The sequence below is a fragment of the Eucyclogobius newberryi genome, unplaced genomic scaffold (genome assembly GCF_026437365.1).
Source record: "Eucyclogobius newberryi isolate DKJ021-1_F unplaced genomic scaffold, fEucNew1.0.hap1 SCAF_1, whole genome shotgun sequence".
Classification (NCBI taxonomy): domain Eukaryota; kingdom Metazoa; phylum Chordata; class Actinopteri; order Gobiiformes; family Gobiidae; genus Eucyclogobius; species Eucyclogobius newberryi.
In genome coordinates this window covers 18586950-18610451 of record NW_027315723.1, presented here as the reverse complement: position 1 = coordinate 18610451, position 23502 = coordinate 18586950, and the positions used below count along the sequence as shown (strand labels likewise).

General features: G+C 42.3%; 3 protein-coding genes across 3 annotated transcripts; 2 read left to right on the top strand and 1 right to left on the bottom strand.

Annotated features, from left to right (window-relative positions):
* Positions 1–843: 843 nt before the first annotated feature.
* On the top strand, positions 844–12272 carry prpf39 (PRP39 pre-mRNA processing factor 39 homolog (yeast)). The gene is made up of 15 exons (XM_072439953.1): positions 844–981; positions 1838–2173; positions 2979–3175; positions 3813–3938; positions 4076–4194; positions 4659–4826; positions 4895–5075; positions 5429–5536; positions 6297–6461; positions 6907–7033; positions 8282–8550; positions 9374–9558; positions 9634–9717; positions 10578–10704; positions 11567–12272. Exons 1-15 carry the CDS (start codon positions 969–971, stop codon positions 11651–11653), a joined length of 2292 nt encoding a protein of 763 aa, XP_072296054.1. The 5' UTR covers positions 844–968; the 3' UTR covers positions 11654–12272.
* Positions 12273–13437: 1165 nt separating this feature from the next.
* Positions 13438–15875, top strand: faua (FAU ubiquitin like and ribosomal protein S30 fusion a). The gene is made up of 5 exons (XM_072451125.1): positions 13438–13525; positions 14382–14460; positions 15186–15330; positions 15540–15595; positions 15676–15875. Exons 2-5 carry the CDS (start codon positions 14386–14388, stop codon positions 15799–15801), a joined length of 402 nt encoding a protein of 133 aa, XP_072307226.1. The 5' UTR covers positions 13438–13525; positions 14382–14385; the 3' UTR covers positions 15802–15875.
* Positions 15876–16940: 1065 nt separating this feature from the next.
* Positions 16941–21575, bottom strand: fkbp3 (FKBP prolyl isomerase 3). Its single transcript, XM_072451113.1, has 7 exons — positions 21432–21575; positions 20062–20163; positions 19495–19596; positions 19272–19407; positions 18832–18899; positions 18660–18757; positions 16941–17171 (listed from the first exon to the last, which is right to left on the bottom strand). The coding sequence occupies exons 1-7, from the start codon at positions 21534–21536 to the stop codon at positions 17117–17119; spliced, it is 666 nt and encodes a 221-aa protein (XP_072307214.1). The 5' UTR covers positions 21537–21575; the 3' UTR covers positions 16941–17116.
* Between the last annotated feature and the right edge of the window lie 1927 nt (positions 21576–23502).

The following is a 23502-nucleotide window of genomic DNA, read 5'->3' as shown; positions in this document are numbered from 1 at the left end:
AGTTTTTTTTTAAAAAATCCTTATTTTATCTATAACCTTATACTTCACATATACAGCAGCCTCATTATTACTTGTCAAAATTGTGGAAAGAAAACTGAAAAAGTAAAAGTACAGAACACGGTCTGTAAAGGTACACATGGAAATCAAACAGTTAAAAGGAATTTAGGTCAATTTTGAGATTTAAAATGAACATGATGAATAACAATCCATGTGACTCAGCCAAAAAAAAAGTATATTTTTTAATGTAGTTTTTCATTTTGAATTATTACATGGCTAGAATTATGCTCAGTTACATTTACTCTAAATCCACTGAAGTTCAACCTGAAAAATCTACTACAGAGTAATATGTGCTGAAGGACCAGACCCAGGACTCAGACCCAAGACCAGACCATAGTCCCAGGACCAGGACTAGACCCAGGACCAGACCATAGTCTCAGGACCAGACCCAGGACAAGACCATAGTCCCAGGACCGGACCCAGGACCAGGACCAGACCCAGGACCAGACCCAGGACCAGACCCAGAACCAGACCGCAGGACCCAGGACCAGGATCAGGACCATAGTCCCAGACCCAGACCCAGGCCCAGACCCAGACCCAGACCCAGACCCAGACCCAGACCCAAGACCAGACCATAGTCCCGGGACCAGTCCCAGGACCAGGACCAGACCCAGGACCCAGGACCCAGGACCCAGGACCCAGGACCCAGGACCCAGGACCCAGGACCCAGGACCCAGGACCCAGACCAGGACCAGGACCATAGTCCCAGTCCCAGACCATAGTCTCAGGACCAGGGGCCTTGCTGTTTGGCTGTTTACTCGTGTGTGCTGCGCGGGCATTGTGATGCGCATGCGCACTAAGGCCTCGTGTTGCTCTAATAAGAATGGTGTCTCGAGTGCGCCGTGCTGTTGTAGGTTAAACAAGTTACGAGAAAAACTGCACTTTTACTCTGTGAGCTGGACCAGAGTTTGATGGGCGATACTGGTAAGAATGTATACATTTATATTTCCAGTCCGTTCCATTGTAATACGCATGATATATGAGCCTTTTAAAGGAGCACGGCCGAGGAAGGTAATAAAATGGCTAACGTTAGCATCGATGCTATAGCTAGCTTTCCGCGGACTGAAGCTAATGGAGAACTGAACACAGCCCGCGTGAGCTCATGAGGCTCATGAACCCTTTGATTTTTAATAATTGTGGCACTTTGTCTGTAGTTGTACTACTTTTTCCAGATTATTATCTAAATGCTTTGTAGTTTTAGCATTAGCTTCAAAAGAAAGTTAAAAAAAATCTCTTAACTTTTGGATCGCGTGGATTAGCCACATATTGATTTAGCATTTTAAACTAAATGGTAATATCTCCACTGCCTTCTTATAAAGTCGTCCTAAAGTTTCATCTACATTTGGACATGAAGTAGCTCGTCCACAGCTGCTTGTGGCAGCTACAGTCAGGATTAATGGAGCTTAAAATGGCCCCTAGTGCAGAACAAGGAAGTGTCTCATAAATAATAAACTTTCACCTTCTCCCTCGTGCGTAAGACATAATTAACTATTACATTTAATTGTACGTATTGCAGAGCTGTCCAAAGAATGCCCGGGGGGCCAAATGACTGACTGTTTTTTTTTTTGTTGCCCCTCATGTCTCCTGCTGTATTTGCCCAAATAATAAGTACTATTACTGCAAATTGGAGTAATTTTACCTCCATAACCTCTACAACTTCACATTATATTGTGATATAGACCTAATATTAATGCCTTAAGCTGAATAAAGATGCAGTGGCTCATTCAAATATGTGTGAAATGCATCCATCTGATAAATTCTCCATTTCTCTGTGATTCAGGGTTGCACGCAGGCGATCCGATTAGTGGCATGCTGAACACAGAGTCCCCGGTCATGGAGAGTAACGGGGACATCCTCCTGCCGGACCCTGCGCTGGGCCAGACGGGCGAGTGGCCCTTGGACCAAGTGGCTCCGGACTCGCTCAACAACATGGTCGCCAACGAGAACCAGGAGGCGCCGCAGCAGAAGACTGTGGAGCAGGTTCAGCTCAGCAGCACGCCGCACATCCAAGACGAAGACACGGCGGCGGCGCCGCCGCCTCCTGAGATGCCCCCGCCCCCTCCTCCAGACACGATGCAGGAGCAGCCCATGGTGCTGGAGGCCAAAGACAGCGAAGGTACCAGGGAGTTTATGTATTATTCATGATTCACGCTGTGCTTTTTGCAGTATAATGGCGGTTTAAAAGATTATGCGCTGAGTTTTCCTGTATTGATCGGTTGAGTTTGATCACGTAAATACAAAACGGGTCAATAAACCCTCTAAGTTTGTCCGGATAAACCATCAAAGCTTCGGCCTCGTTCCCAATTACGGTGCATCTTTTAAAACTGTCAACGAAGGAAGTAGGTAATTAAATCCATCTAACTCGTTCTTGCCTCTCAAACCTTTGGCACAGCATGTTTTTTTGGGGATTTTTCCCTCCGACGTCAAAGTGAGGCTGGGCGAATCTTCAAACCGCTGCTTTCCGCGCCAATTTTCAGCTTGGTGAAAGATAAAATACTTAAATATTGGATGCGAACTGCGCACACTGGTTTAATTTAGTAACAACATGCTGCTGTTACATGATACTTTACTGGAGAGTTTCATTTACAGAGACTAAATGGCACAAGACAAATTTGAAATGCAGTGTCACATGTATTTTGATATTTACAGCAGAGGGAGAGAAAAGGCAAGGACTGATAGTTGGATTTGTGAGTAAATTTGTTGTTTTAATCAGCCTTTTTACATTTTCAGCGTTCTTTATGCTTATTTATTATCACGTCTTGGAATAGTTTTTAAAGCTCGCGACTCGCCTGTTTCAGTCGACAAATCTTTGCACAGAGCGTCTTCAGTCGCCTGCAGTTTAAAAACGTTTGTAAAATGTTTTAACCGCTGCATTTAACTCTCACTGTCCTTTTTTAAAATTCTCTTAATTCCCTTTTCAGCTTTGCCCGACGCTACGCCACCGGCAGAAGACGGGATGGAGTTGGAAGAACCGTCCAAAGAAGAAGCGGAGCCCGGGGTGGACGCTCCCGACGAGTCCCAGCTACCCAGCGAATTCGACAAGCTCTTCAACGGTTGCCAGGACAACCCGGAGGACTTTAACGCTTGGGTTTATCTGCTGCAGTACGTCGAGCAGGAGGTGAGAGCGGCTACGAGACGCGGGCAATGGGGCTGCAATTAACAATTAGAGCTGCAACCGATCAAATAATGGTCAACTGGGATCTACACTCTAAAACACGAGCTGGAAAAGAGGGTTTATTATGTGGAAAGGGCACGAAGCAGTTTGTATTTTTATTGTACTTTGTAAATGCATTATGTGCCAAGTCAAATTTGAAATGCAATGACTGAAGGTTTCTAGAGAATATTTATGAATAAAACTTTTTTTTTTTTTTTTTTAAGAATCTGTACAGTTCAGATAATATACTTTATTACTGTATTTTCCGGAGTATAAGTCGCACCAGCCAAAAATGCTTAATAGAGAAGAAAAAAACATATACAAGTTGCACTGGAGTATGAAATGCGGTTGCAAGTATGAAAATAACAAACTATATCACATAAGTCGTTCCGGAGTAAAAGTATAAATACAAGTATAAGTCGCACCCCGGCCAAAACTATGAAAAAAGGTGCAACTTATAATCCGGAGAATACGGTATAGTTGACTAGGTAAGTGAAACGTTGGGTGATTCAGCTCTGATCCTGAGAGACTGGGCTGCTGTGTCCCGGTTACGACCTTTCAAACTAATATACAAATGTCTTGTCTGTCGTTCTTGCTGCAGAATTCCCTCGATGCCGTCAGAAATGCGTTTGACCATTTCTTCCTGCGTTATCCGTACTGTTACGGCTACTGGAAGAAGTACGCAGACCTGGAGAAGAAGCACGGGAACATACAAGTTGCAGAAGAGGTACGATACGCGTTCTGACAATCTACATCCAGGTTGTTCTGTTTCAGTTTGAATCCTGATCTTTGCTTGTTTTCTCGATTGTAAAAATGCATGTCTGTGATTGAGGCGGGTTCACAGTGAAACGTGTTCCTCCACAGGTTTACAGACGAGGCTTGCAGGTGATTCCCCTCAGCGTGGACCTGTGGCTGCACTACATGACCTTCATCAAAGAGAACTCGGACCCCAATGACCCCGAGACGGAGGGCCGCATTCGAGCGTACGTGCCATTTATCAAGATTGTCGTTTAGTGATCTGTTCTTTTCTTCTGTATCTACCTGCGTTGCACCAATGAAATTTCCCCATGTGGGACAATAAAGGAATATCTTATCTTATCAGAGAAATTCAAAGGTTTCTTTAGCTATACGTTCACTGAAGTGCTAAATGTGTTTGTGGGTTATCGGTTTCCTTATTTAGGGGCCACTTTATTTGTTTATTACACTTTATAAATAAGATGATTTCCAAGTGCTGCACATAATAATAGTAATTTTAGTTGTTTTCGGTCCATTTTCAGTACTTTTGCCCTTTTCAAATGATATAAATTGAAAGGAAATGGCATTTCTCCCAGATATTCATCACTCATGGACACACATTCTTCAGAGTTATTTGCTTGTTTTGAGTACATTTCATGACCACTCTGTATATTGAGCGTGTGTAATAATGAGCTGTGCCTTGTTTCCGCAGGGCGTACGAGCACGCCGTGCTGGCTGCAGGGACAGACTTCCGCTCGGACCGTCTGTGGGAATCTTACATAAACTGGGAAATTGAGTTACAGAAGCTCTCCAACGTCACGGCCATCTACGACCGCCTCCTGGGGATTCCCACGCAGCTGTATTCACAGCACTTCCAAAAGTATGGACCGCTTCAATATTCCCATTTACGTTTACATTTTCTTTGTGTAACACTGGCGCCCCCCTCAGGTTCAAAGAGCATGTGCAGAACAACCACCCCAAACACTTCCTGGCGGAGGAGGAGTTTGTGCAGCTCAGAGTGGAGCTGTCCAAGGCCAGTCTGTCTGCGATGGTGGGAGAGGACGGAGACTCTGCTGTGCCACCAGAGGAGCTGCCCCCGGGCACAGACGACCTGCCGGACCCCGCCAAGGTAAACACTCCACATATTTCAGGTTTGAGGATAAATGCTGTTGGAAAGTTGTGCTGGAGCTTGTCTTTTAAAGATTGGACAGACTGCAGCGTTGAAGAGTTGTCTTTATGTCAGCAGCCAGGCTGAGGGACTCGCTGGCAGCCTGTCAGGGACTCACTCGAGGCTCATTGACACCAGCGCCCCCTGAAGGCGATATGCAGGTTGCATACGTACCCTTCCGCTTCAAGCTTGTCGTTTGCACGCTTCTGGTGATGTACACCCTTGGCTGCAAGACGAGCCGTTTTTGCAAGTGGAGAAAGTTTTCTGTTTAATAACTGCCCCGTTTGACCTGTGCCCTGTCTGTGTTTGTGTAGAGAGTGACGGAGATTGAGAATATGCGCCACAAGGTCACAGAGGTGCGACAGGAAATCTTCAACCACAACGAACATGAAGTCAGTAAGCGCTGGGCTTTTGAGGAAGCGGTGAGTGCTCTGCAAATGAGGATTCTCATTAACAAACTCATTATTACTGTGGGAGTAGACGTGGGCTCATTAACATTAAAGGTGCAGCTGAGAATGTGCTGCCGCTGTGTCCTGGGCACAAACACATCGTTCCTATTTATGCCTCAGTGACTCGTCTAATCAAAACATACTTGAAGTTGTTCATTCAGTCATTTTTCCCAGTGACTTTGGGCTATAGGCGGGGTACACCCTAGACAGGGGCGTCACAGGGTTACCATAGACATGGAGACAGACAAACATTCACTCTTATGCCTAAAACATGCATGTGTTTGGACAATGGGAGGAGCCGGAAAGAACCCACGGTAACACGGGGAGAACATGCAGACTCCACCCAGGCTTAGATCTAGATCTCCTTGTGGGTGAGAGTGCTAACCGCTCTGCCACCGCGCACCCACTTAAGAGTTCTAATTACTGTAATTTACACTTGTGCCAGATTTTTAAATTCATAAATCGGCGCATCACTCACAACTGTGAGTTTGTGTTAGCACGTAGCTTAAATGACACATTATGCAAATCATCTCCACTCGTCTTGTGTAGCAGTACAACTGCGTTCTGAGGAAGTAAACACGGCAGCTTTACATCCTGGTAGAAAGTAAAATGCCTATTGAACATGAGACACTAAAGTAAAGATCCTCGAGCTTGTTTAAAGGCCAATGTGTTAAACGCTTTTAGTTTTTGTCACTGACACCCGGTTTGTTCTCGTTCTCCGCTCTGCTTCCAGATAAAAAGACCGTACTTTCACGTCAAATCCTTAGAGAAGACGCAGCTGCAAAACTGGAAGGAGTACCTGGACTTTGAGATAGACAATGGCACTCCGGAGCGCGCGGTGGTTCTGTTTGAGAGATGCCTCATCGCGTGCGCTCTCTACGAGGAGTTCTGGATCAAGGTAACGTCGCCCGCCCTCCCTCGCCCCCACGCGAGCTCTCCTCCTGCACCCCCCCTCCCCCACACATCATGACGATTATTACCCCAGTAACGCCTCAGTAACCCGCCTGTTTGCGTGTAACGTTGATATTTGACTGTATCTGTTGTATTAGGGGATGGCCAGCTTTGCCACACCAGCTATGACCGCAGCATTTGCCAACCACTGCGTTGCATCTTCGTCTCCCTCTACCTTACAGAATCTTATCTAATTGGTTCCATGAAGGTGCTGATGGGTTTACACAGAAAATTTCTTAAGATCGATCTTTGTCTAATGAAAGAATTCGCCGCTCCCTCCGAACCACGGCTTTAAATTGTGTTCTTTTTTTTCGTTTTCTTTGTTTTTTCTTCCCCCTCTCCGTTCCTTCCTCCTCTGCCTCCTGCTTCCTCCCCCCACTTTCGCTCTGAAGTACGCCAAGTATCTAGAGAGCTACAGCACAGACGGGGTGCGGCACATCTACAAGAAGGCGTGCACGGTCCACCTGGCCAGGAAGCCAACCATCCACCTGCTCTGGGCCGCCTTCGAGGAGCAGCAAGGTGAGCCAAAAATGATAAATTGTTAGCCGTTTTAATTTGCTCATGTTGCGATGAAATGAGACTAGTCCGTTAGTCACGACTGTTCCACTGCTGCTTTTCACTGTGTCAAACGTATTTATGTGGCACATTTACAAAGAGCTGAGACAAAATTGAAAATTACTTTTAAAAATCTGTGGAAACTAATCTAAAAGTGATGAAGCTTGGTGAAAACCGGTGCGTTTTTAAAGCATGAACGGACTCAAGTGGCTTTGAAAATCTGACAAAGTATTCAAAGTAGGTAGGTATTTTTGCATTCACTGTCTGTACATTGAGAATACTTTAGTTTTTGTTTTTTACAAAAGAAAGCTTCGAGGTAGAATATTTACTACCGTACCGTATTTTCCGGAGTATAATTTGCACCAGCCCAAAAATGCATAATAGAGAAGAAAAAACTTAAGTTGCACTGGAGTATGAAATGCGGTTGCAAGTGTGAAAATAACAAATAATATCACATAAGTTGTTCCAGAGTATAATTATTTAAGTATGAATATAAGTAGAAGTCGCACCCCGGCCAAAAGTATGAAAAAAGATAATTATATTTTCTGACATTTTAATTTAATAATCCCACCGTCAAAAACTTGATCGTGAAGAGTATTGTTTTATGGTATTTTTGCGTGCACTTTAGAATCTGTAAATCCAGATAACTGTTGAAATGATCAATATACGATTGTTCTTATAGTCGACTTGTCACGGTTATTCAGATCAATTCTTGTTGCCCTAATTAATGTTATAACTCGAGTTGATTTTAGTTGGATGACTTATGCTTTAGAGCAGGCATGTCCAAACTAGGGCCCGGGGGCCAAATGCGGCCATCAGATAAATTTTTGTTGGCCTTCCGGCTTCCTTCTATGTTGGCACAAACAACAAAAACTAGTACTTTTCACTGTGAAATTTCAGGCCTATTGATGTTATACCGACCTAATATTAATGTTCTAAGTTTAATTAAAGGTGTGGAGGCTCATCGCAATTATGTCAAATGCAAAATTTCGAATGATTCACTTTGTCATTCAACATATTTGACATTGTCAAGTTGTTTGAGGCCCTCTGCCCCGTTTAAGTTTCAAAATGCGGCCCTTGGTGAAAAAAGTTTGGACACCCCTGCTTTAGAGCTTATAGTACAAGTTTAAGCCCATGACCCTGACCTTGACATAACCCTTCTTGTGTGTGTGTGTGTGTGTGTGTGTGTGTGTGTGTGTGTGTGTGGTGCAGGTCAGGTAGAAGATGCCCGGAGCATCCTGAAGTCTCTGGAGGTGACGGTGCCGGGCCTGGCCGTGGTGCGTCTGCGCAGAGTGAGCCTCGAGCGCAGACACGGCCAAATGGACGAGGCCGAGGCGCTGCTCGCCGAGGCCCTGGCCGCCGCCAAGACCCCGACGGAGGCTTCGTTTTTCGCCGTCAAACTGGCCCGACACTTCCTCAAGGTGCACAAGAGCCAGGAGCAGGCCAAGAAGACGCTGCACGACGCCATCGAGAGGGACCCGGTGAGAAACCAGACTTCTGTGGGAGTTCTGTCCGCCTCCGGAGCTCATTAACCGTATATTCCAGAGTATAAGTCGCTCCGGAGTAGAAGTACAAGTTTATCAAAGCATCAGTATTACCCCAAATCACTAAATCCATTGAATTCTTCTTCCTCTGTGTCACTTCTAAACAACTCTACAAACTCCAGAGGTAGAGGAAGTGCAGATTCTTCACTTGGAGCCTAGAGCGCCCTCTTGCGGTTGCCAGTGTGAAAATAATGAACCAAATGATTTAAGAATGTGTTAATATCACATAAGTCGCACCCTGGCTAATCTATGAAACTGCGACTTATTGTACGGAAAATACGGTAAATACTTGTATTACTTAGTGTTGCAGTAATCTAAAGTTGCTCTATGCAATCAAGGCTACAATTAATGCTACAAAACTGATGTCATAGTATTCTCGATGTCAAAGTGTGAAACGGAAGAATTCACTTGATTGATTAACAATTAATCGCGACTGATCGACTAAAAACAATCACATTTTGATCGTTAACAGAAGACTCTAAAACACAGGTAAACTACTATTTGAAAGGCGTGCCATCGCTGCATAAAAATGATATAAAATAAAACATTTAAATAATACTCATTTGCCATATATATTCTCCATCTAGAAGCCATCAGTTCACATATTTAAAAAGACTAATAAAGAACTAAACTCATTACGTAAGTTGACTATGAAATGCAGTACAGTAAACAGTATTTCCTCTATTACTGCTGTGTTAAGTTGCAGTATTGTACAGTATATGACGCTTAATGCCCGCCTCCTCCGTGTGCCCGCCTCCAGACGAGTCCTAAGCTGTACCTGAACCTCCTGGAGCTGGAGTACCACGGCGACATCTCGCAGAACCAGGTAGAGATCCTGTCCTGCTTCGACCGCGCCATCAAGAGCCCGATGCCCCTGGAGTCGCGCCTCCTCTTTGCCCAGCGCAAAGTGGAGTTTCTCGAGGACTTCGGCTCCGACGTCAACGTGTGAGTGCCGGGTGGTCACGGTTACCGCGCTGGGAAAGCTAGTCTTGAGTCTTTAACACGATCTCTCCTTCGCAGGCTCGTGGCGGCTCACGACGAGCACATTAAGCTGAAGGAGGAAAGCGAGTCGTTGAAGAGGAAGGCGGAGAACGTGTACGACAGGTGGGTTTGCCATCACCTCGCACATTTAAGACGTTCCAAAAATGAGCCAGTTCAACGTCTTTAAAGTTTCCAAACTCGTCACGTTTCATAATGCGTTCAAAGTAACTCATTATTTACTTGATTGAGTTTGTAAGTGTTTTTTAAACCGTCTAAGGCCAGAGCAGCGGCGCGGTCTTGTGAATAACGATGACTCAAACGTGCATGAATCACTCTTGAGTACGACCTCCAGTGCTTTATTGGCAAGGAAGAGTGACTATAACGTGGTTAAAATCTCCTAAAAGTAGATTTTGCGTAATTGGTGTCCTTTAAAGTGCCTGACCGGTTTCTACGATTGTCTAATTTTGAATTTATTTGGTGTATTTATACCTGTTGTACGTATAAATGATAGTTTTACACCAATCGAGCAGGTATTAGTGGAGAAAACGTTTAAAAATCTGTAGAAAATGACAGGAAGTGACGTCTCATTCCAGTCAAGTTTATGCAAAATTTACACAAAGAAACAACTTTTTTTGACTCGCTAAACATTAATTCAACAAAATAAAGTAATTCATGTATTTCCATTTGTCAAATTAAAAAAGTGTGACATTAGATGAGTTTTGGCCCAGTGTTTGCTGGGTAATTTCCTCATGCGATGTCATCGATTACAAACAGGAAGTTAAATTATAAACCTTAAAAATGTACAATTCTGGAATAACATTTTTTATATTTTTTTAGTAAATTCAAAATATATTCATCTCAACTGCATGTTGGTTCAATGGCTCGTCCGACCTTTAGGGGGCGCTCTAAATGCAGTTTGAGCGTTAAACCCGGCTTCGTTTCATGAATGATAACGGCGTGATGTTGATGTGTTTGATCGGCAGCAGCGAGGAGCCCGACGCCAAGAAGCAGCGCCTGGAAGACGGCACGGAAGCCCCCGACGCCGCCACTGTCGCCGCCATGACTGACATGACGGCAAATAACTCCGCCTACAACTACAACTGGTACCAGGTGGGTTCATGGTGGGAGTGGAGAACTACAGAACCCTCGGCAGATAAGAGCACGTGTAGAAGTCATGTCTCAGAACAATACTATAGTTTATACATTTTACCCTTATTATAACCAAAAATCTGCTGTTGTGCATTATTTTCTTTGTTTACCACAAGAAGAAACGTTTATCGCAGTGATTTTGACTGACCTATGCCGGTGTCTTTGCTGTAAAAGGTTGTGTTTAAGACTCTGCAGTGTCTAGTTATCAAAAATATGCTTACAAATTGTTTTACCGTATTTTCCGGACTATAAGACGCAGGAGTATAAATAAGATGAGCCTTTATTTGTCCCACAATGGGGACATTCCATATTTGCAACACAAAGTAACAGAATTAAATAATGATTAAAAAACAAACAGATAAATTATAAAAAAACCTCTTATAGAAAAGCTCTTATAAGTCGCACCAGCCATAAATGCATAATAAATTAAAAAACATAAGTCGTACTGTAGTACAAGTCACATTTTTGGGGGAAATTTATCATTAAATCCATTGAATTCAATGGAACTCCGGAAGTAGAGGAAGTGCAGATTCTTCTGCGTCGTTTAGATCCTAGAGCGCCCTCTTGTGGCTGTGAAAATAACAAATAATATCACAACCAGTCGCTCTGGAGTATAAGTTGCACCCCCGGCAAAACTATGAAAAAATGTACGATTTATAGTCCGGAAAATACGGTAGTCCATTTGTCATGATTATTCCGGTCAATCGCGGCCGCCCGAGACCTGGGCGTTCTCGATCTGCTCCGATTAAAGCCGGACAAATGTCTTTTATTTGTACTTTTGCCGTTCAAACACTCACTCCTGTTTTGTTTGTGTCTCGAGCAGCAGTACGGCACGTGGGGTCAGAACTCCTGGGGACAGTACAACCAATACGCCCAATACAACCAGTACTATCCGCCGCCGCCCACATGATGGACCGACGCCCCGGCGCGGGGGGGGGGGGGGGGCGAGGCCTGAGCGGCGCGTCCCTCCCTCTTCTCCCCCTGACCCCTCCAGAGACCCCCCCCCCCCCCCCCCCCCCCCGAGGCGCGTTCTAACGGACCACGCAGCAGTTTCTGAACATTTTTGTGTCGAAGACGAGAGACGCTTTTCCCAGACTTTTTCCGTAGAATAACTCAAACTTCACATTGCTAATTGGAAGAGATTCAAACGCTATGAATGTTTGTACAATTTGTTTAGTTCGACAGTCGATAAATGTACAAAAATCCCCCAAAACGTCACAATTAGTCAGAAACATGTGGAAGATGCCGATACGTCCTCGAGCGCCTCTTAAACAGACAGATCTCCAAACGACCGCTCTTGAGTCGCACGTTCGATGAAGGTTCATTTATTAAAGGACTTTAACGATTCAGAGCGGACGGCCCGGTTCAGTCTCTTTCTAAACTTGTATAAAGGTAACAACACGTTCGCCGTCTTGTTTGAACATTTGAATGACTTTTAATATTTCGTGGTTTGCAGAACGAAGAGGAAATGTTTTTTTTTTTTTTTTAATGTTGACTTGATTTCATAATAAACCTTTAACTTGTGAGAAGTTTGTGCTTTCTTTTTTGTTTACTGCACAAATCACATTTTAAGTAAAAGCCAAATGAGGGGAAAACGGCTCTGAAAATAAATAATGGATGTAGAAAAAGCTTCAGTTGTAGTCATCTGGACTCAATTAGAAAAATTAACATGATTATTAGATGACTACAACTGAAGCTTTTTCTACAATGGAACACGCCTGGACGAATGAGGGATTACTCCGACAAAAAATGGATGTTTTTTAGTGTTTAGTCTAGCCTGAGAAAAGAAGATGGTTCTAAAAGCTCTAAAGATGTTGTTACACGTCCAGTAAAATCGGATAATACAACCATTAGATCTGCTTTTTGATGTGTTTTACATGCACTAAAATATGATTATCAAAAGCACTTAAAACAAGTGCAAGTTTTATCCTATTTTCTGGAAAAAGCATAATTAAGTTTTAAAATTACACTCTTCATTAACATTTATTTTCTGTTTTGGCCTTTTTGCATTTTATCAACGCACAGCTATGAACGATCGGAAGTAAATCAAATGCCTCACGTCAGATATAATTGTTTAAAGTAACTCCAGAGCTTTTTGTTGCGCTAAACATCCTGCAAATATGCAAGAAAATCTTCAATCTTTATTTTTTAACATCACACGAGTCTAATATACGTTGTGTTAAGACACGTGTGCTAATTTAAGGTAATCTATAAAGTAAATTAACCATACATTTTAACCGACTACGCACTCTATTCACTGCACAGTTCTGCCTTGTATGTCTTTATTTATTTTTTTATTATAGTCAATATTCTTTATAACAAGACGGAACGATATCAACGTCAAAAACATTTAGAGACATACAATTTTAAGTAAATAAAAATGGCTTTTTGGTTTAAACTTTTAGAAATGGTGATCAAATATGATTCAATTTGTTCAAAAAGAACAAGGGGGAAAGGGATACTGATGATGAAAATGTACTTTTATGAATGTAGAATTGGCCAAATGTAATTATTAAATTGAATTACCATTTTCTTACTATAGTCCACATTTGTGTCATGAAAACCAAAAATGATAAGTTCAAGTTTCAATCTAAAGTTGGATTCAATGTGAAGTGTTATAAATTGTAATCAGTCTTATTCTTTGGTGTTTTTATAATAGTGCGTTTGCCTTGTACGTCATTACGCACGCCGGCCGCTCTCTTACGTATATCCGGACATGCGCAGTGCGGACCTGCAGACAGCCCTTTTTATGCTAACCGCTGAACGACTAGCATCAAACGAGGTAAGGCCCGCGCGAGTACGTGAAAAACACACGTTAATTTCACCGTCCGGACGCTCCGGGCCGCGCCGCGCGTCGAACACGGTCAAATTCACGGTTTGAGTGCGACATTTGGTGGATTATGTTCACGGTTATTGAGCGCGATGGACGCCTTCGTGGCCGCGCGTGTCCCATGCGGCTACAGAAGCTTAGCATGTGTGACGGAAGGTTTAGAAAGTACAATGTGCACGTATTTGTACTGATGAAGTTGTATTTATACTTTTATTTTGTATTTATTCCTCGTTAAACCCACTTTGTCTGTTTTGCCGGTGTTTACGTTGATTGCAGTTTTTCCCCATGATCTCGTCTTTCATTTTCTTTATAATACGACTTTCGATATTTGTTTGCTTAGATTTTAAGTTTTATTTTGAAGATAATTAAACTTAAATGCTTCAGTAATGTGCAAAATGTGCCTCTGAATGTCTCATGTGAGCTTCGTTCATCGCGCTATATGGAAAGAGCATTAAATAAACTATAAAAGATTTAAAAAAAAAATCGTGTCATGTCTTGAGTAGTCGACTAAAAATATAACCTTTACACGATTTATAAAAACTTTAAAATAAAGCAAATGACCTTTTTTAAATGCCGAAAACGTTGGCACAATTACACTCAATAATACACATAAATATTCTGTCTATAACCATTTCAACATTTTATTTTTAATGTATTTATAAAGTCCATGTGCAGTATAAATACCCATTTGACTACATCAACAGTCACTGCAGTCTGACAAATTTTTTTTTTTTTTTTTCCCTGTCATTAAACTTATGAACTTCACTCTTATTCCAATGTGTCCTGACCTCTGACCTCTTGCCCGCAGCATCATGCAGCTCTTCCTTCGCGCCCAGAACACTCACACCCTCGAGGTGACCGGTGAGGAGACGGTCGGCCAGATTAAGGTACTTCAGTGAATACTCCAGTGATTACTTTGTGTACCGCGGATCGTTCGGTCCAGAATTGTTTACAATCGGTTTCAGTCGAGTTGAACCTGAGAAGTGTGAGGTTTGAACTGATCGCTCGGCCTCGATAAACACGGCGCTTCTGACATGACCATAAAGACATAAATAAGTCATGCAATATGATAAAGACTTTAAATAATAGAAGAAACTCTTTTCTCAAACTTGAGCTGTTTTAAAATGTATATTCCTAAAACCAAATGGAAAAGGTTTTCTATGAACATTTCGTGAACTATACATTGTCTTGTAATCATAACCATTTTTAAACACATTTAAACTCCAAACATGCTTTCACTGACCGGGCGTGGCCCTGCTCTAGCCCGAGCTGACCGCCTGAAACCACTGTCGCAATTTAAATATGATTAATTGATACAAAAAATTTAAATGTACTCATTGTACACGGTTGCTGGCCCTGCCCCTTTGACTGGTCCTTGTGAGGAGAAAGGTAAAGGGTCGCTGCTAATGCGTCCCTAAAAATGATGTATGGCAAAGTTAAACAAGGACAGCAAATCCTGAACTCCTGCACTGTCCTGTCCCTCCACCGCGCTGTCCTGTCCCTCCACCGCGCTGTCCTGTCCCTCCACCGCGCTGTCCTGACCCCCCCACACTGTCTGTCCTCTGTCCTGACCCACACTGTTGTGTCCCCCACTGACCTCTGCTGTTTCCAGGCTCATGTCCAGGCTCTGGAGGGTCTCGCTGCTGAGGACCAGGTGCTGCTGCTCGCAGGCTGCCCCCTGGAGGATGACTTGTGCCTGGCCTCATGTGGTGTCTCTGAGCACTGCACTCTAGAGGTGGCCGGCCGCCTGCTGGGAGGTGAGTGACCTCTGACCTAGAGGGGATGTGGCCTGTTTGAAACTCTGCGCCAATGACAATACATAGTTTTGTATTGTTAGAAAGCGGTTCATGATTTTAAAGTGTTTCCTGTGTCTTGGTGTAATTCCTTCATTTTAGTTTAGTTTTTATGTCTTAAGTCCAGACAATGTCTCTAATCGTCCCATTAAAGCTGATCGTGTCGTTTGTAGGAAAGGTCCACGGCTCTCTGGCTCGTGCTGGGAAAGTGAGGGGTCAAACGCCCAAGGTAACTGACCGTTCACTGACCGTTCAGAGGTGGTTTGTGTGGCGCGAACAGGATTTAAAGCCAGGTCATGTGATCCTCAGGTCGACAAGCAGGAGAAGAAGAAGAAGAAGACGGGCCGTGCCAAGCGTCGCATCCAGTACAACCGGCGCTTCGTGAATGTGGTGCCCACCTTCGGGAAGAAGAAGGGGCCCAACGCCAACTCCTAAGTCTCAAGAACCAGAGCCCTTTGCCCACGACAATGTTTTACAGAATAAAATAAAATATTTGGCTTGGGACAAAATGTACGGTTTGTGACTTTCTAAACCCAATAGAAATGTACTCATACTCCAATCTCAAACTAAATGTAGTAAACACATAAATCATCTGATCCAAGAGAAACACACTTCAAATACTCAATGCATTTATACTAGAATACATGCTTTGTTATAGATATTTGTCGATTGTGGTGGATTTTGCCATTAAATATCAAACATTCACATGATTTCTGGGAGATAAACTCGTCTTAGAAAGATCAGTCTGTTATCGGCTATTATGTTGTCATGGTAACAGAGTCCTGACTTGTGTCGACTTAAACTGAATAATACATTTTATTTTAAATACTTTACTGCTTGAAGTGCTTTGAGGGGAGCACGTGGCCTTGTGCAAGTGAAGCCCCCAAACACTGCCATCTGCTGGGAGTTTAAATGTATTAAATATATAGTTAAAGGTTTTTATACTTTAAAGGGGTGTCCAAACTTCACTGAGGGCTGCATTTTGAAACTTGTACTGAGCAGAGGGTTCAACTCAATGAAGTGAACCAATGCAAATTTAGTTTGACAGTTTTATTGTGCCCCACGCTTTTAATAAGATTTGAAACATTAGGTTGGTATAAAATAAACCTGTTTGGCTAATTTTACAGTAAAGTATTTTACATTAGGCAGTTGAACCTGAGGTAAAGAGTGCATTAACTTCAGCAGAAAACAAAGTTGTCTGAGTATAAATTGCGGCGAAAATATACAAACATGTTGAGTATTTCCAAAGACAACCTCAAGGCTAAACACCCTGAGGAAGGCCACATGGGGCTGAAACACTGCCTATTTTAATCTTAGAAACATGTTATAAAGGCTTTTATTGTCTAAATCAGTGCCTTGGCTTTGTCTTTGGGAATACTCAAAATATACATATATTTTTTGCCATTATTTATATCCGCATATAAAGTGTTTTTTCTTGCAACAAATCACCCCTTGTTTTAATGTGACAGTTTTTTGGACATTAAAGTACCCACGCAGCACTCCTAATTTCCATTTTTTCTCAAACAAAAACATTGAAAAGTTTGACTAAAATAATTGCAGACAAGAGACGACAGTAATAGTTATAAAGGTTTAATTTCACATGCAAAAAATGTGTACGTACATTCTTGTCTTGCCAGAAAATGTGACAAAACCGGTGCAGCATAACAACATATGAACTTGCAAACTTGGGAAAAAAAAGGGAGGATTTGTATGCATCCATTCAACGAACATAAGTGCAAAAGAGGCAGAGTTAATCCACAGCCACGAGCTCGATCTCGAAGATGAGTTTTGCGTTTGGCGGAACTCTGAAAAGGAAAGAACGTCAAGGAGAACGACGGAATATGACTTAAAACTGTCTGACGTGAGAGGAAACTGTCAAAAAGCACGATTCAACTGACTTCATCACCAAAACTCCAGACGACTCACGACAAGAGCCTTCTCTGGTCTGTAAAGACTCCAAAGACTACAGCGCAGCAGACTCTACAGACTACAGCGCAGCAGACTCTACAGACTACAGCGCAGCAGACTCTACAGACTACAGCGCAGCAGACTCTACAGACTACAGCGCAGCAGACTCTACAGACTACAGCGCAGCAGACTCTACAGACTACAGCGCAGCAGACTCTACAGACTACAGCGCAGCAGACTCTACAGACTACAGCGCAGCAGACTCTACAGACTACAGCGCAGCAGACTCTACAGACTACAGCGCAGCAGACTCTACAGACTACAGCGCAGCAGACTCTACAGACTACAGCACAGCAGACTACAGACTACAGCGCAGCAGACTCTACAGACTACAGCGCAGCAGACTCTACAGACTACAGCACAGCAGACTACAGACTACAGCGCAGCAGACTCTACAGACTACAGCGCAGCAGACTACAGACTACAGCGCAGCAGACTACAGACTACAGCGCAGCAGACTCTACAGACTACAGCGCAGCAGACTGCAGACTACAGACTACAGCGCAGCAGACTCTACAGACTACAGCGCAGCAGACTCTACAGACTACAGCGCAGCAGACTCTACAGACTACAGCGCAGCAGACTCTACAGACTACAGCGCAGCAGACTCTACAGACTACAGACTACAGCGCAGCAGACTCTACAGACTACAGCGCAGCAGACTCTACAGACTACAGCGCAGCAGACTCTACAGACTACAGCGCAGCAGACTACAGACTACAGCGCAGCAGACTACAGACTACAGCGCAGCAGACTCTACAGACTACAGCGCAGCAGACTACAGACTACAGCGCAGCAGACTCTACAGACTACAGCGCAGCAGACTACAGACTACAGCGCAGCAGACTACAGACTACAGCGCAGCAGACTCTACAGACTACAGCGCAGCAGACTACAGACTACAGCGCAGCAGACTCTACAGACTACAGCGCAGCAGACTACAGACTACAGCGCAGCAGACTACAGACTACAGCGCAGCAGACTCTACAGACTACAGCGCAGCAGACTACAGACTACAGCGCAGCAGACTCTACAGACTACAGCGCAGCAGACTCTACAGACTACAGCGCAGCAGACTACAGACTACAGCGCAGCAGACTACAGACTACAGCGCAGCAGACTCTACAGACTACAGCGCAGCAGACTCTACAGACTACAGCGCAGCAGACTCTACAGACTACAGCTACAGCAGCTGATCAGGTTCTTCCACAGTGCTTTACTGTATTAGACATTACGTTGGCTTATTTACATGTCTAAGGACTTGGAGTGACCGGTTTATGAAGTATCCGAGTACAAAGTTGACATGGTTGAGGGGTAAAGGATACTTGTTGTCAGGCATTCCCTTTCTCCCATAGGCCCACTCGGGTTCAATCTCCACTCGAGCATGTTCGCCTTTGCTCATCGTTAAAATGGCCTCGTCCCACTGTCGGGGAAAGAAAAGAAGAGTGAATAACTGAAGAACGGACACAACGCCGGCTCAAACAGATTCAGACTCACGCCTTTGATGACTCTGCCCAGCCCGATTTTGAAGCTCAGCGGCTTCGTCTGCTTCTTCTTTCTTGCAGCTGCACGAAAGGAAAGGAGGTTAAAACTGAAGGAGTCACGGACGAGCTCTCATTTTGAAGCTTGATATGACACGTGCTTCCAGGTAACGATGAAACGGCTATAAATTATAATGTATAGTGAGGTTGATTATGTGAAGTACAAAGTGAGGTACACGGTGAAGTATGCGGTACACGGTGAAGTATGCGGTACACGGTGAAGTATGCGGTACACGGTGAAGTATGCGGTACACGGTGAAGTATGCGGTACACGGTGAAGTATGCGGTACACGGTGAAGTATGTGGTACACGGTGAAGTATGCGGTACACGGTGAAGTATGCGGTACACGGTGAAGTATGCGGTACACGGTGAAGTATGCGGTACACGGTGCGTACTTGCTGGGATGTTGGTGTCGAACACCGTGCCGTCCTCCAGCGTCCCCGTGTACCAGCAGCTCACGATCTCACCCTTCTTTGGGAAGTTGGTCTTATCTCCTTTCTTTAGAATGGACTTTGTGAACCTCGGGGGGCCCTGCAGGGGGCACAATAAACATTCACATTCAACATTAAACAATGGCAGATAGTAGTGGGTTAGTGAAGCTGGACACTGGAGTCGCACCTCGTCCACCGCCTCAGTTTTGATTTCTTTTGGCTTTTCCTCGAGTTTCACGGCTCTGACTTGATCCGTGACGTCCTCCACTGGTTCTGTGCCTTTAAATCTCTGCAAAAAACACATTTAAGGTTAATAATCTGTCATTATTGGGCGGTGCGATTTGACAATTACATTAGAAATAAACATAATACATGTTGAAACTGTTTTAGCAAAAATGTCACAAACTAGGAACTTGGGTGTGACAAAAAGCACTGAATAAGCTAGCTTTTTTAAACCTTATTTTATGCATTCATTCGCAGCAATACAACATTACAGAAATACTAGCAAAATATTACTTTTGTATTCATCCTTATGATAAGTAGGGTTATATGATATGAAAAGTACATGAAATATTAATGATACATGTTGATTATTCTACTTTATGAAACCAGCAACTTTAAACCACATGAATTAAACCAAAGTCTTTGTAAAATAATAAAAAACCCGGCTAAAATATGACAAAATTATAAAAAAAATTCATGATAATTACAGAGTGATCAGAATAATGTGCGTGGAAATACTCTGTACTCTTACTTTGCTCTCAAAAAGCTGGTTATAGGCTTCGATCAGCTGCTCTTTCTTTGCAGTTTTTGCCACATTCTTGATGTTTCCCAGCATCTTGTGTTCGTTGAGAAACTGGACACACAAAACAAACACGTTAAGACTGTTCAAAGTGACAACTGAACACGTTTAAGTACTGCTAAAGACGTTTGAGGAACGTGTGACATCGTGTTTTTCACCTTTACCATTCGTCTGCTCTTAAACCGGTCGCGTTTCGTTTCGGTCTTTTAAAACTTGTACTGCATGAATATGAATACATAAACTCAACTTTAACATTGACATGAGACACAGACGATGAATAATAGAGTAATATAATAATGACAACTACTCAGAAACATGCGAGTGAGATCTGAGCCCGGTTTAAAGGGCCTATGACAGGTTTTATGATGTTCTAATTTGGACTTTATTTAGTGTATTTATATGTTGTACATATGATAGTTCGACACCAATCAAGCAGGTATTTGTGGAGAAAACGCAGAAAAATCTGTAGAAAATGACACTCATTCCAGTCAAAGTTTATGCATAATTTACACAAAATAAATCAATTTTTTCCCACTCTCAAAATATGAATTCAACAAAATGAAGTCACTGTCATATTTTTCTTTGTCAGAACAAATTGACAGTAAATAACTTTTAGCCCTGCGATTACAAGCCAATGTCCTAGTGTAATATCATCAATGAACAGCAAGTACAATAATACACCCAAAACATTAATTATTCTGGGATAATTTGGAATAACAATCGAAAAAATTATTATTAGCAACATTTAAAAATATATTACAACTTACTCCGACTCATAGGCACTTTAAAACACATTTATGACTCTTTATTTTATTTGTTTATTGTACGAGATTGGACCACACAGCGTTTTTTTTTAAAAGCACAATACTTCCTGCTTTTTTTTTCTTTGCTTTTTTTACTGGACAAATATTATAAGATCCAGTAGAAATGTTGCCCTCACAATAGTTTTTAACCTTGCATTAATTAACGAACAGTTTTAAAAAGGTGCTGTGCCGCCACGCGCTCGGTCTGAATGATGTATAAATATGACGTACGCAAAACGCGGCAAAAAGAGATAAAAAAAAAAAAAGAGACACAAAAAACAATGCTGCTGCAGCTAGAAACACAAAGTAAACCGTAAGCGTTGTTCACTTTGCACGCGGTGAGTTTTGATCGCGGTTCGTCGACGCAAACGTGCAACATCTGCTCGTTCATTCATCGCAGCTTCACGTTAGCGCCGCAGCGTAAACACCCGACATTGTTGCGGCTTCGCGGGGATCTAACGCCGCGAACCGCGTCCGACCGGAGTCATCCCGCAGCCGGAGCTCGGCCCCGCCACGTACCGACTGAGCCCCGTTGTCCTGGAGGAACTTTATGATGTCTTTTTTGGCTAAATCGTCACTTTTGAGCTGCTCCTCGCTCCATTCTCGTGTTGGCTCCGCCGCCATTTTAAAACGCGTGTGTGCGAAGTTTGATCCTCGCGGGCAGTGGTAGTGTCGGACTTAATTTATTTATTAAAAAATAAACATAAATTTAATTAAAAACTACTAATATTGGTGACGATAATAATAATACATGACTCAAAATAATTCATATAATTAATTCCACCATTAAAAATACATAAATTGATCTTTAGACTTCCGCATCCGCAGTTTTATATCCAAAAGGAGACAAGACAGGCAAAACTATGAAGGTTATTTAGTGTTTTTCTTACGATTTTTTTTTTGACATCGAAGTAATTTATTTTTTACATCGAATTTTTTTTTTGACATTGTATTTTTTTATTTTTTACATTGAATAAATTTTTTTTCTTGACATCGAATTCAATTTTTTTTGACATTGTATTTTTTTTTTTTACATCGAATTAATATTGTCACTAGATTCGATGTAAAAAAATCGTAATAAAAACTCAAAATAACATTCAGACAAGAGTCATTTAAATGTGGTTATTTTTTGTGAGAATCAGAAAAAGTTTATTGCTTTTGTCAATGAACAGAATTCACAAACATAGGAACTTGTCTTGGTGATTCGGTGCAACATAAAACAATGAACAATGATAAAACAACCTATATAAGTCCAAAAATAAAAACAATAAAAATCTAATATAGAATAGAAATAAAAATAGGTTATAAGATTTCATGTGGAATAAACTAAATAGTCTAGTTGCTCTCTATAGATGAAAAAAATCCACTGGAGCTGACACCCTCAAGCTTAGGTTACTATTTTTACTTTTATTTGTCATCATCATCATCATCATCATCATCATCATCATCATCATCATCATCATCATCATCATCATTATTTTGCCTGGGTTACAATTGTTATCAGCTCCATCCATCTTCCTCTGCAATCCTCCACTGTAAATCTTGTCAACAAAATGAAGCAATGAATTTAAACCTGTCCTTATTTCTACATGTAAACATTGCAAGAAGAAAAACTTGTAAAAGATGTTTTTGAGAGTACAAAATACATTTGAAATATATCTCATTTCAGGGTTGTTCCTTTTCTCTTGAATTAGTCCTTGGAATATTAAAACCTTCATACATAAATGTGTTGTAAACTATGTCCTATGTGTGAAATAACTATGTTATGTAACAGGTATTTTGCATTTGGATCCGATATTTTTCAAAATGATTCAAAATTAGACCTATTTTTTTTTATCAATATCTTTCTGATTTTTAGTACAAACTGCCACAAAAACACGTGTAATTTACAATAAAACGCACAAAACGTGACTAAACATCACCTTGCAGTTCAAACTCACATCCACCAGGGGTCAGTGTGCCCTAACCAATTTACCGCGCGCTTTTAAAAGATCGATCTTTCCAATACTGAAGGTGGAAATGACCGTGACATACTGTGCAGAGGATAATACAACTATAATAATGAATTCTGCAGAAAACGTGTTGTCCAGTGATGGAGACGGATCACGCTGTTGTTTCGGTCTGAAAAACACTCGGGTTTCGGCCGGTTCGATGTTAAATGAGTGTTTGTCATGGGCGTTCCCGCTGGAGATGAGGCTTAGGTGCAAACGCAGGTATTTCCAGGTAAAACAAGCTGACGTGTGTAAAAGTCTCAGCAACAAATGTGTTTATTTGTGCAATTATGGATTAGACGAAAGTGAAAACGAGGAGGACTTGGGCCGCCATGAAACAGTGATGACGTTTACTGAAATACAAAAAATAATAAGTTCAGAATAATGACCATGAAAGACAGAGGGATGAAAAGTAACACGTTTGTGGCGTTTATTCCTTTCATAATTTCCCTTCTTCATAACAAACTACAAATAAAAATGTATAACTCTGTCAAATTGTGTTTTTGTTTATTTATTGTATTTATAGCCTTCATGTTGTGGTCACTGTTGTGGAAATGTGGCAGAAAACTGTGCATTTCTCCAAAAAAATGTGTCAAAAA

Bases quoted from the DNA above. Each gene is read 5' to 3' on its own strand.
- fkbp3 (XM_072451113.1), bottom strand. From the start codon at position 21,536: ATGGCGGCGGAGCCAACACGAGAATGGAGCGAGGAGCAGCTCAAAAGT. The intron at 19,408-19,494 runs GTGCGACTCCAG...TGCCCCCTGCAG, and splicing joins AAACTGAGGCGGTGGACGAG to GGCCCCCCGAGGTTCACAAA. The intron at 18,900-19,271 runs GTACGCACCGTG...CCTTTCGTGCAG, and splicing joins CGACACCAACATCCCAGCAA to CTGCAAGAAAGAAGAAGCAG.
- prpf39 (XM_072439953.1), top strand. The intron at 6,462-6,906 runs GTAACGTCGCCC...TTCGCTCTGAAG, and splicing joins ACGAGGAGTTCTGGATCAAG to TACGCCAAGTATCTAGAGAG. The intron at 9,559-9,633 runs GTGAGTGCCGGG...TCTCCTTCGCAG, and splicing joins TTCGGCTCCGACGTCAACGT to GCTCGTGGCGGCTCACGACG.
- faua (XM_072451125.1), top strand. From the start codon at position 14,386: ATGCAGCTCTTCCTTCGCGCCCAGAACACTCACACCCTCGAGGTGACC. The intron at 14,461-15,185 runs GTACTTCAGTGA...TGCTGTTTCCAG, and splicing joins AGACGGTCGGCCAGATTAAG to GCTCATGTCCAGGCTCTGGA. The intron at 15,331-15,539 runs GTGAGTGACCTC...TGTCGTTTGTAG, and splicing joins GGCCGGCCGCCTGCTGGGAG to GAAAGGTCCACGGCTCTCTG.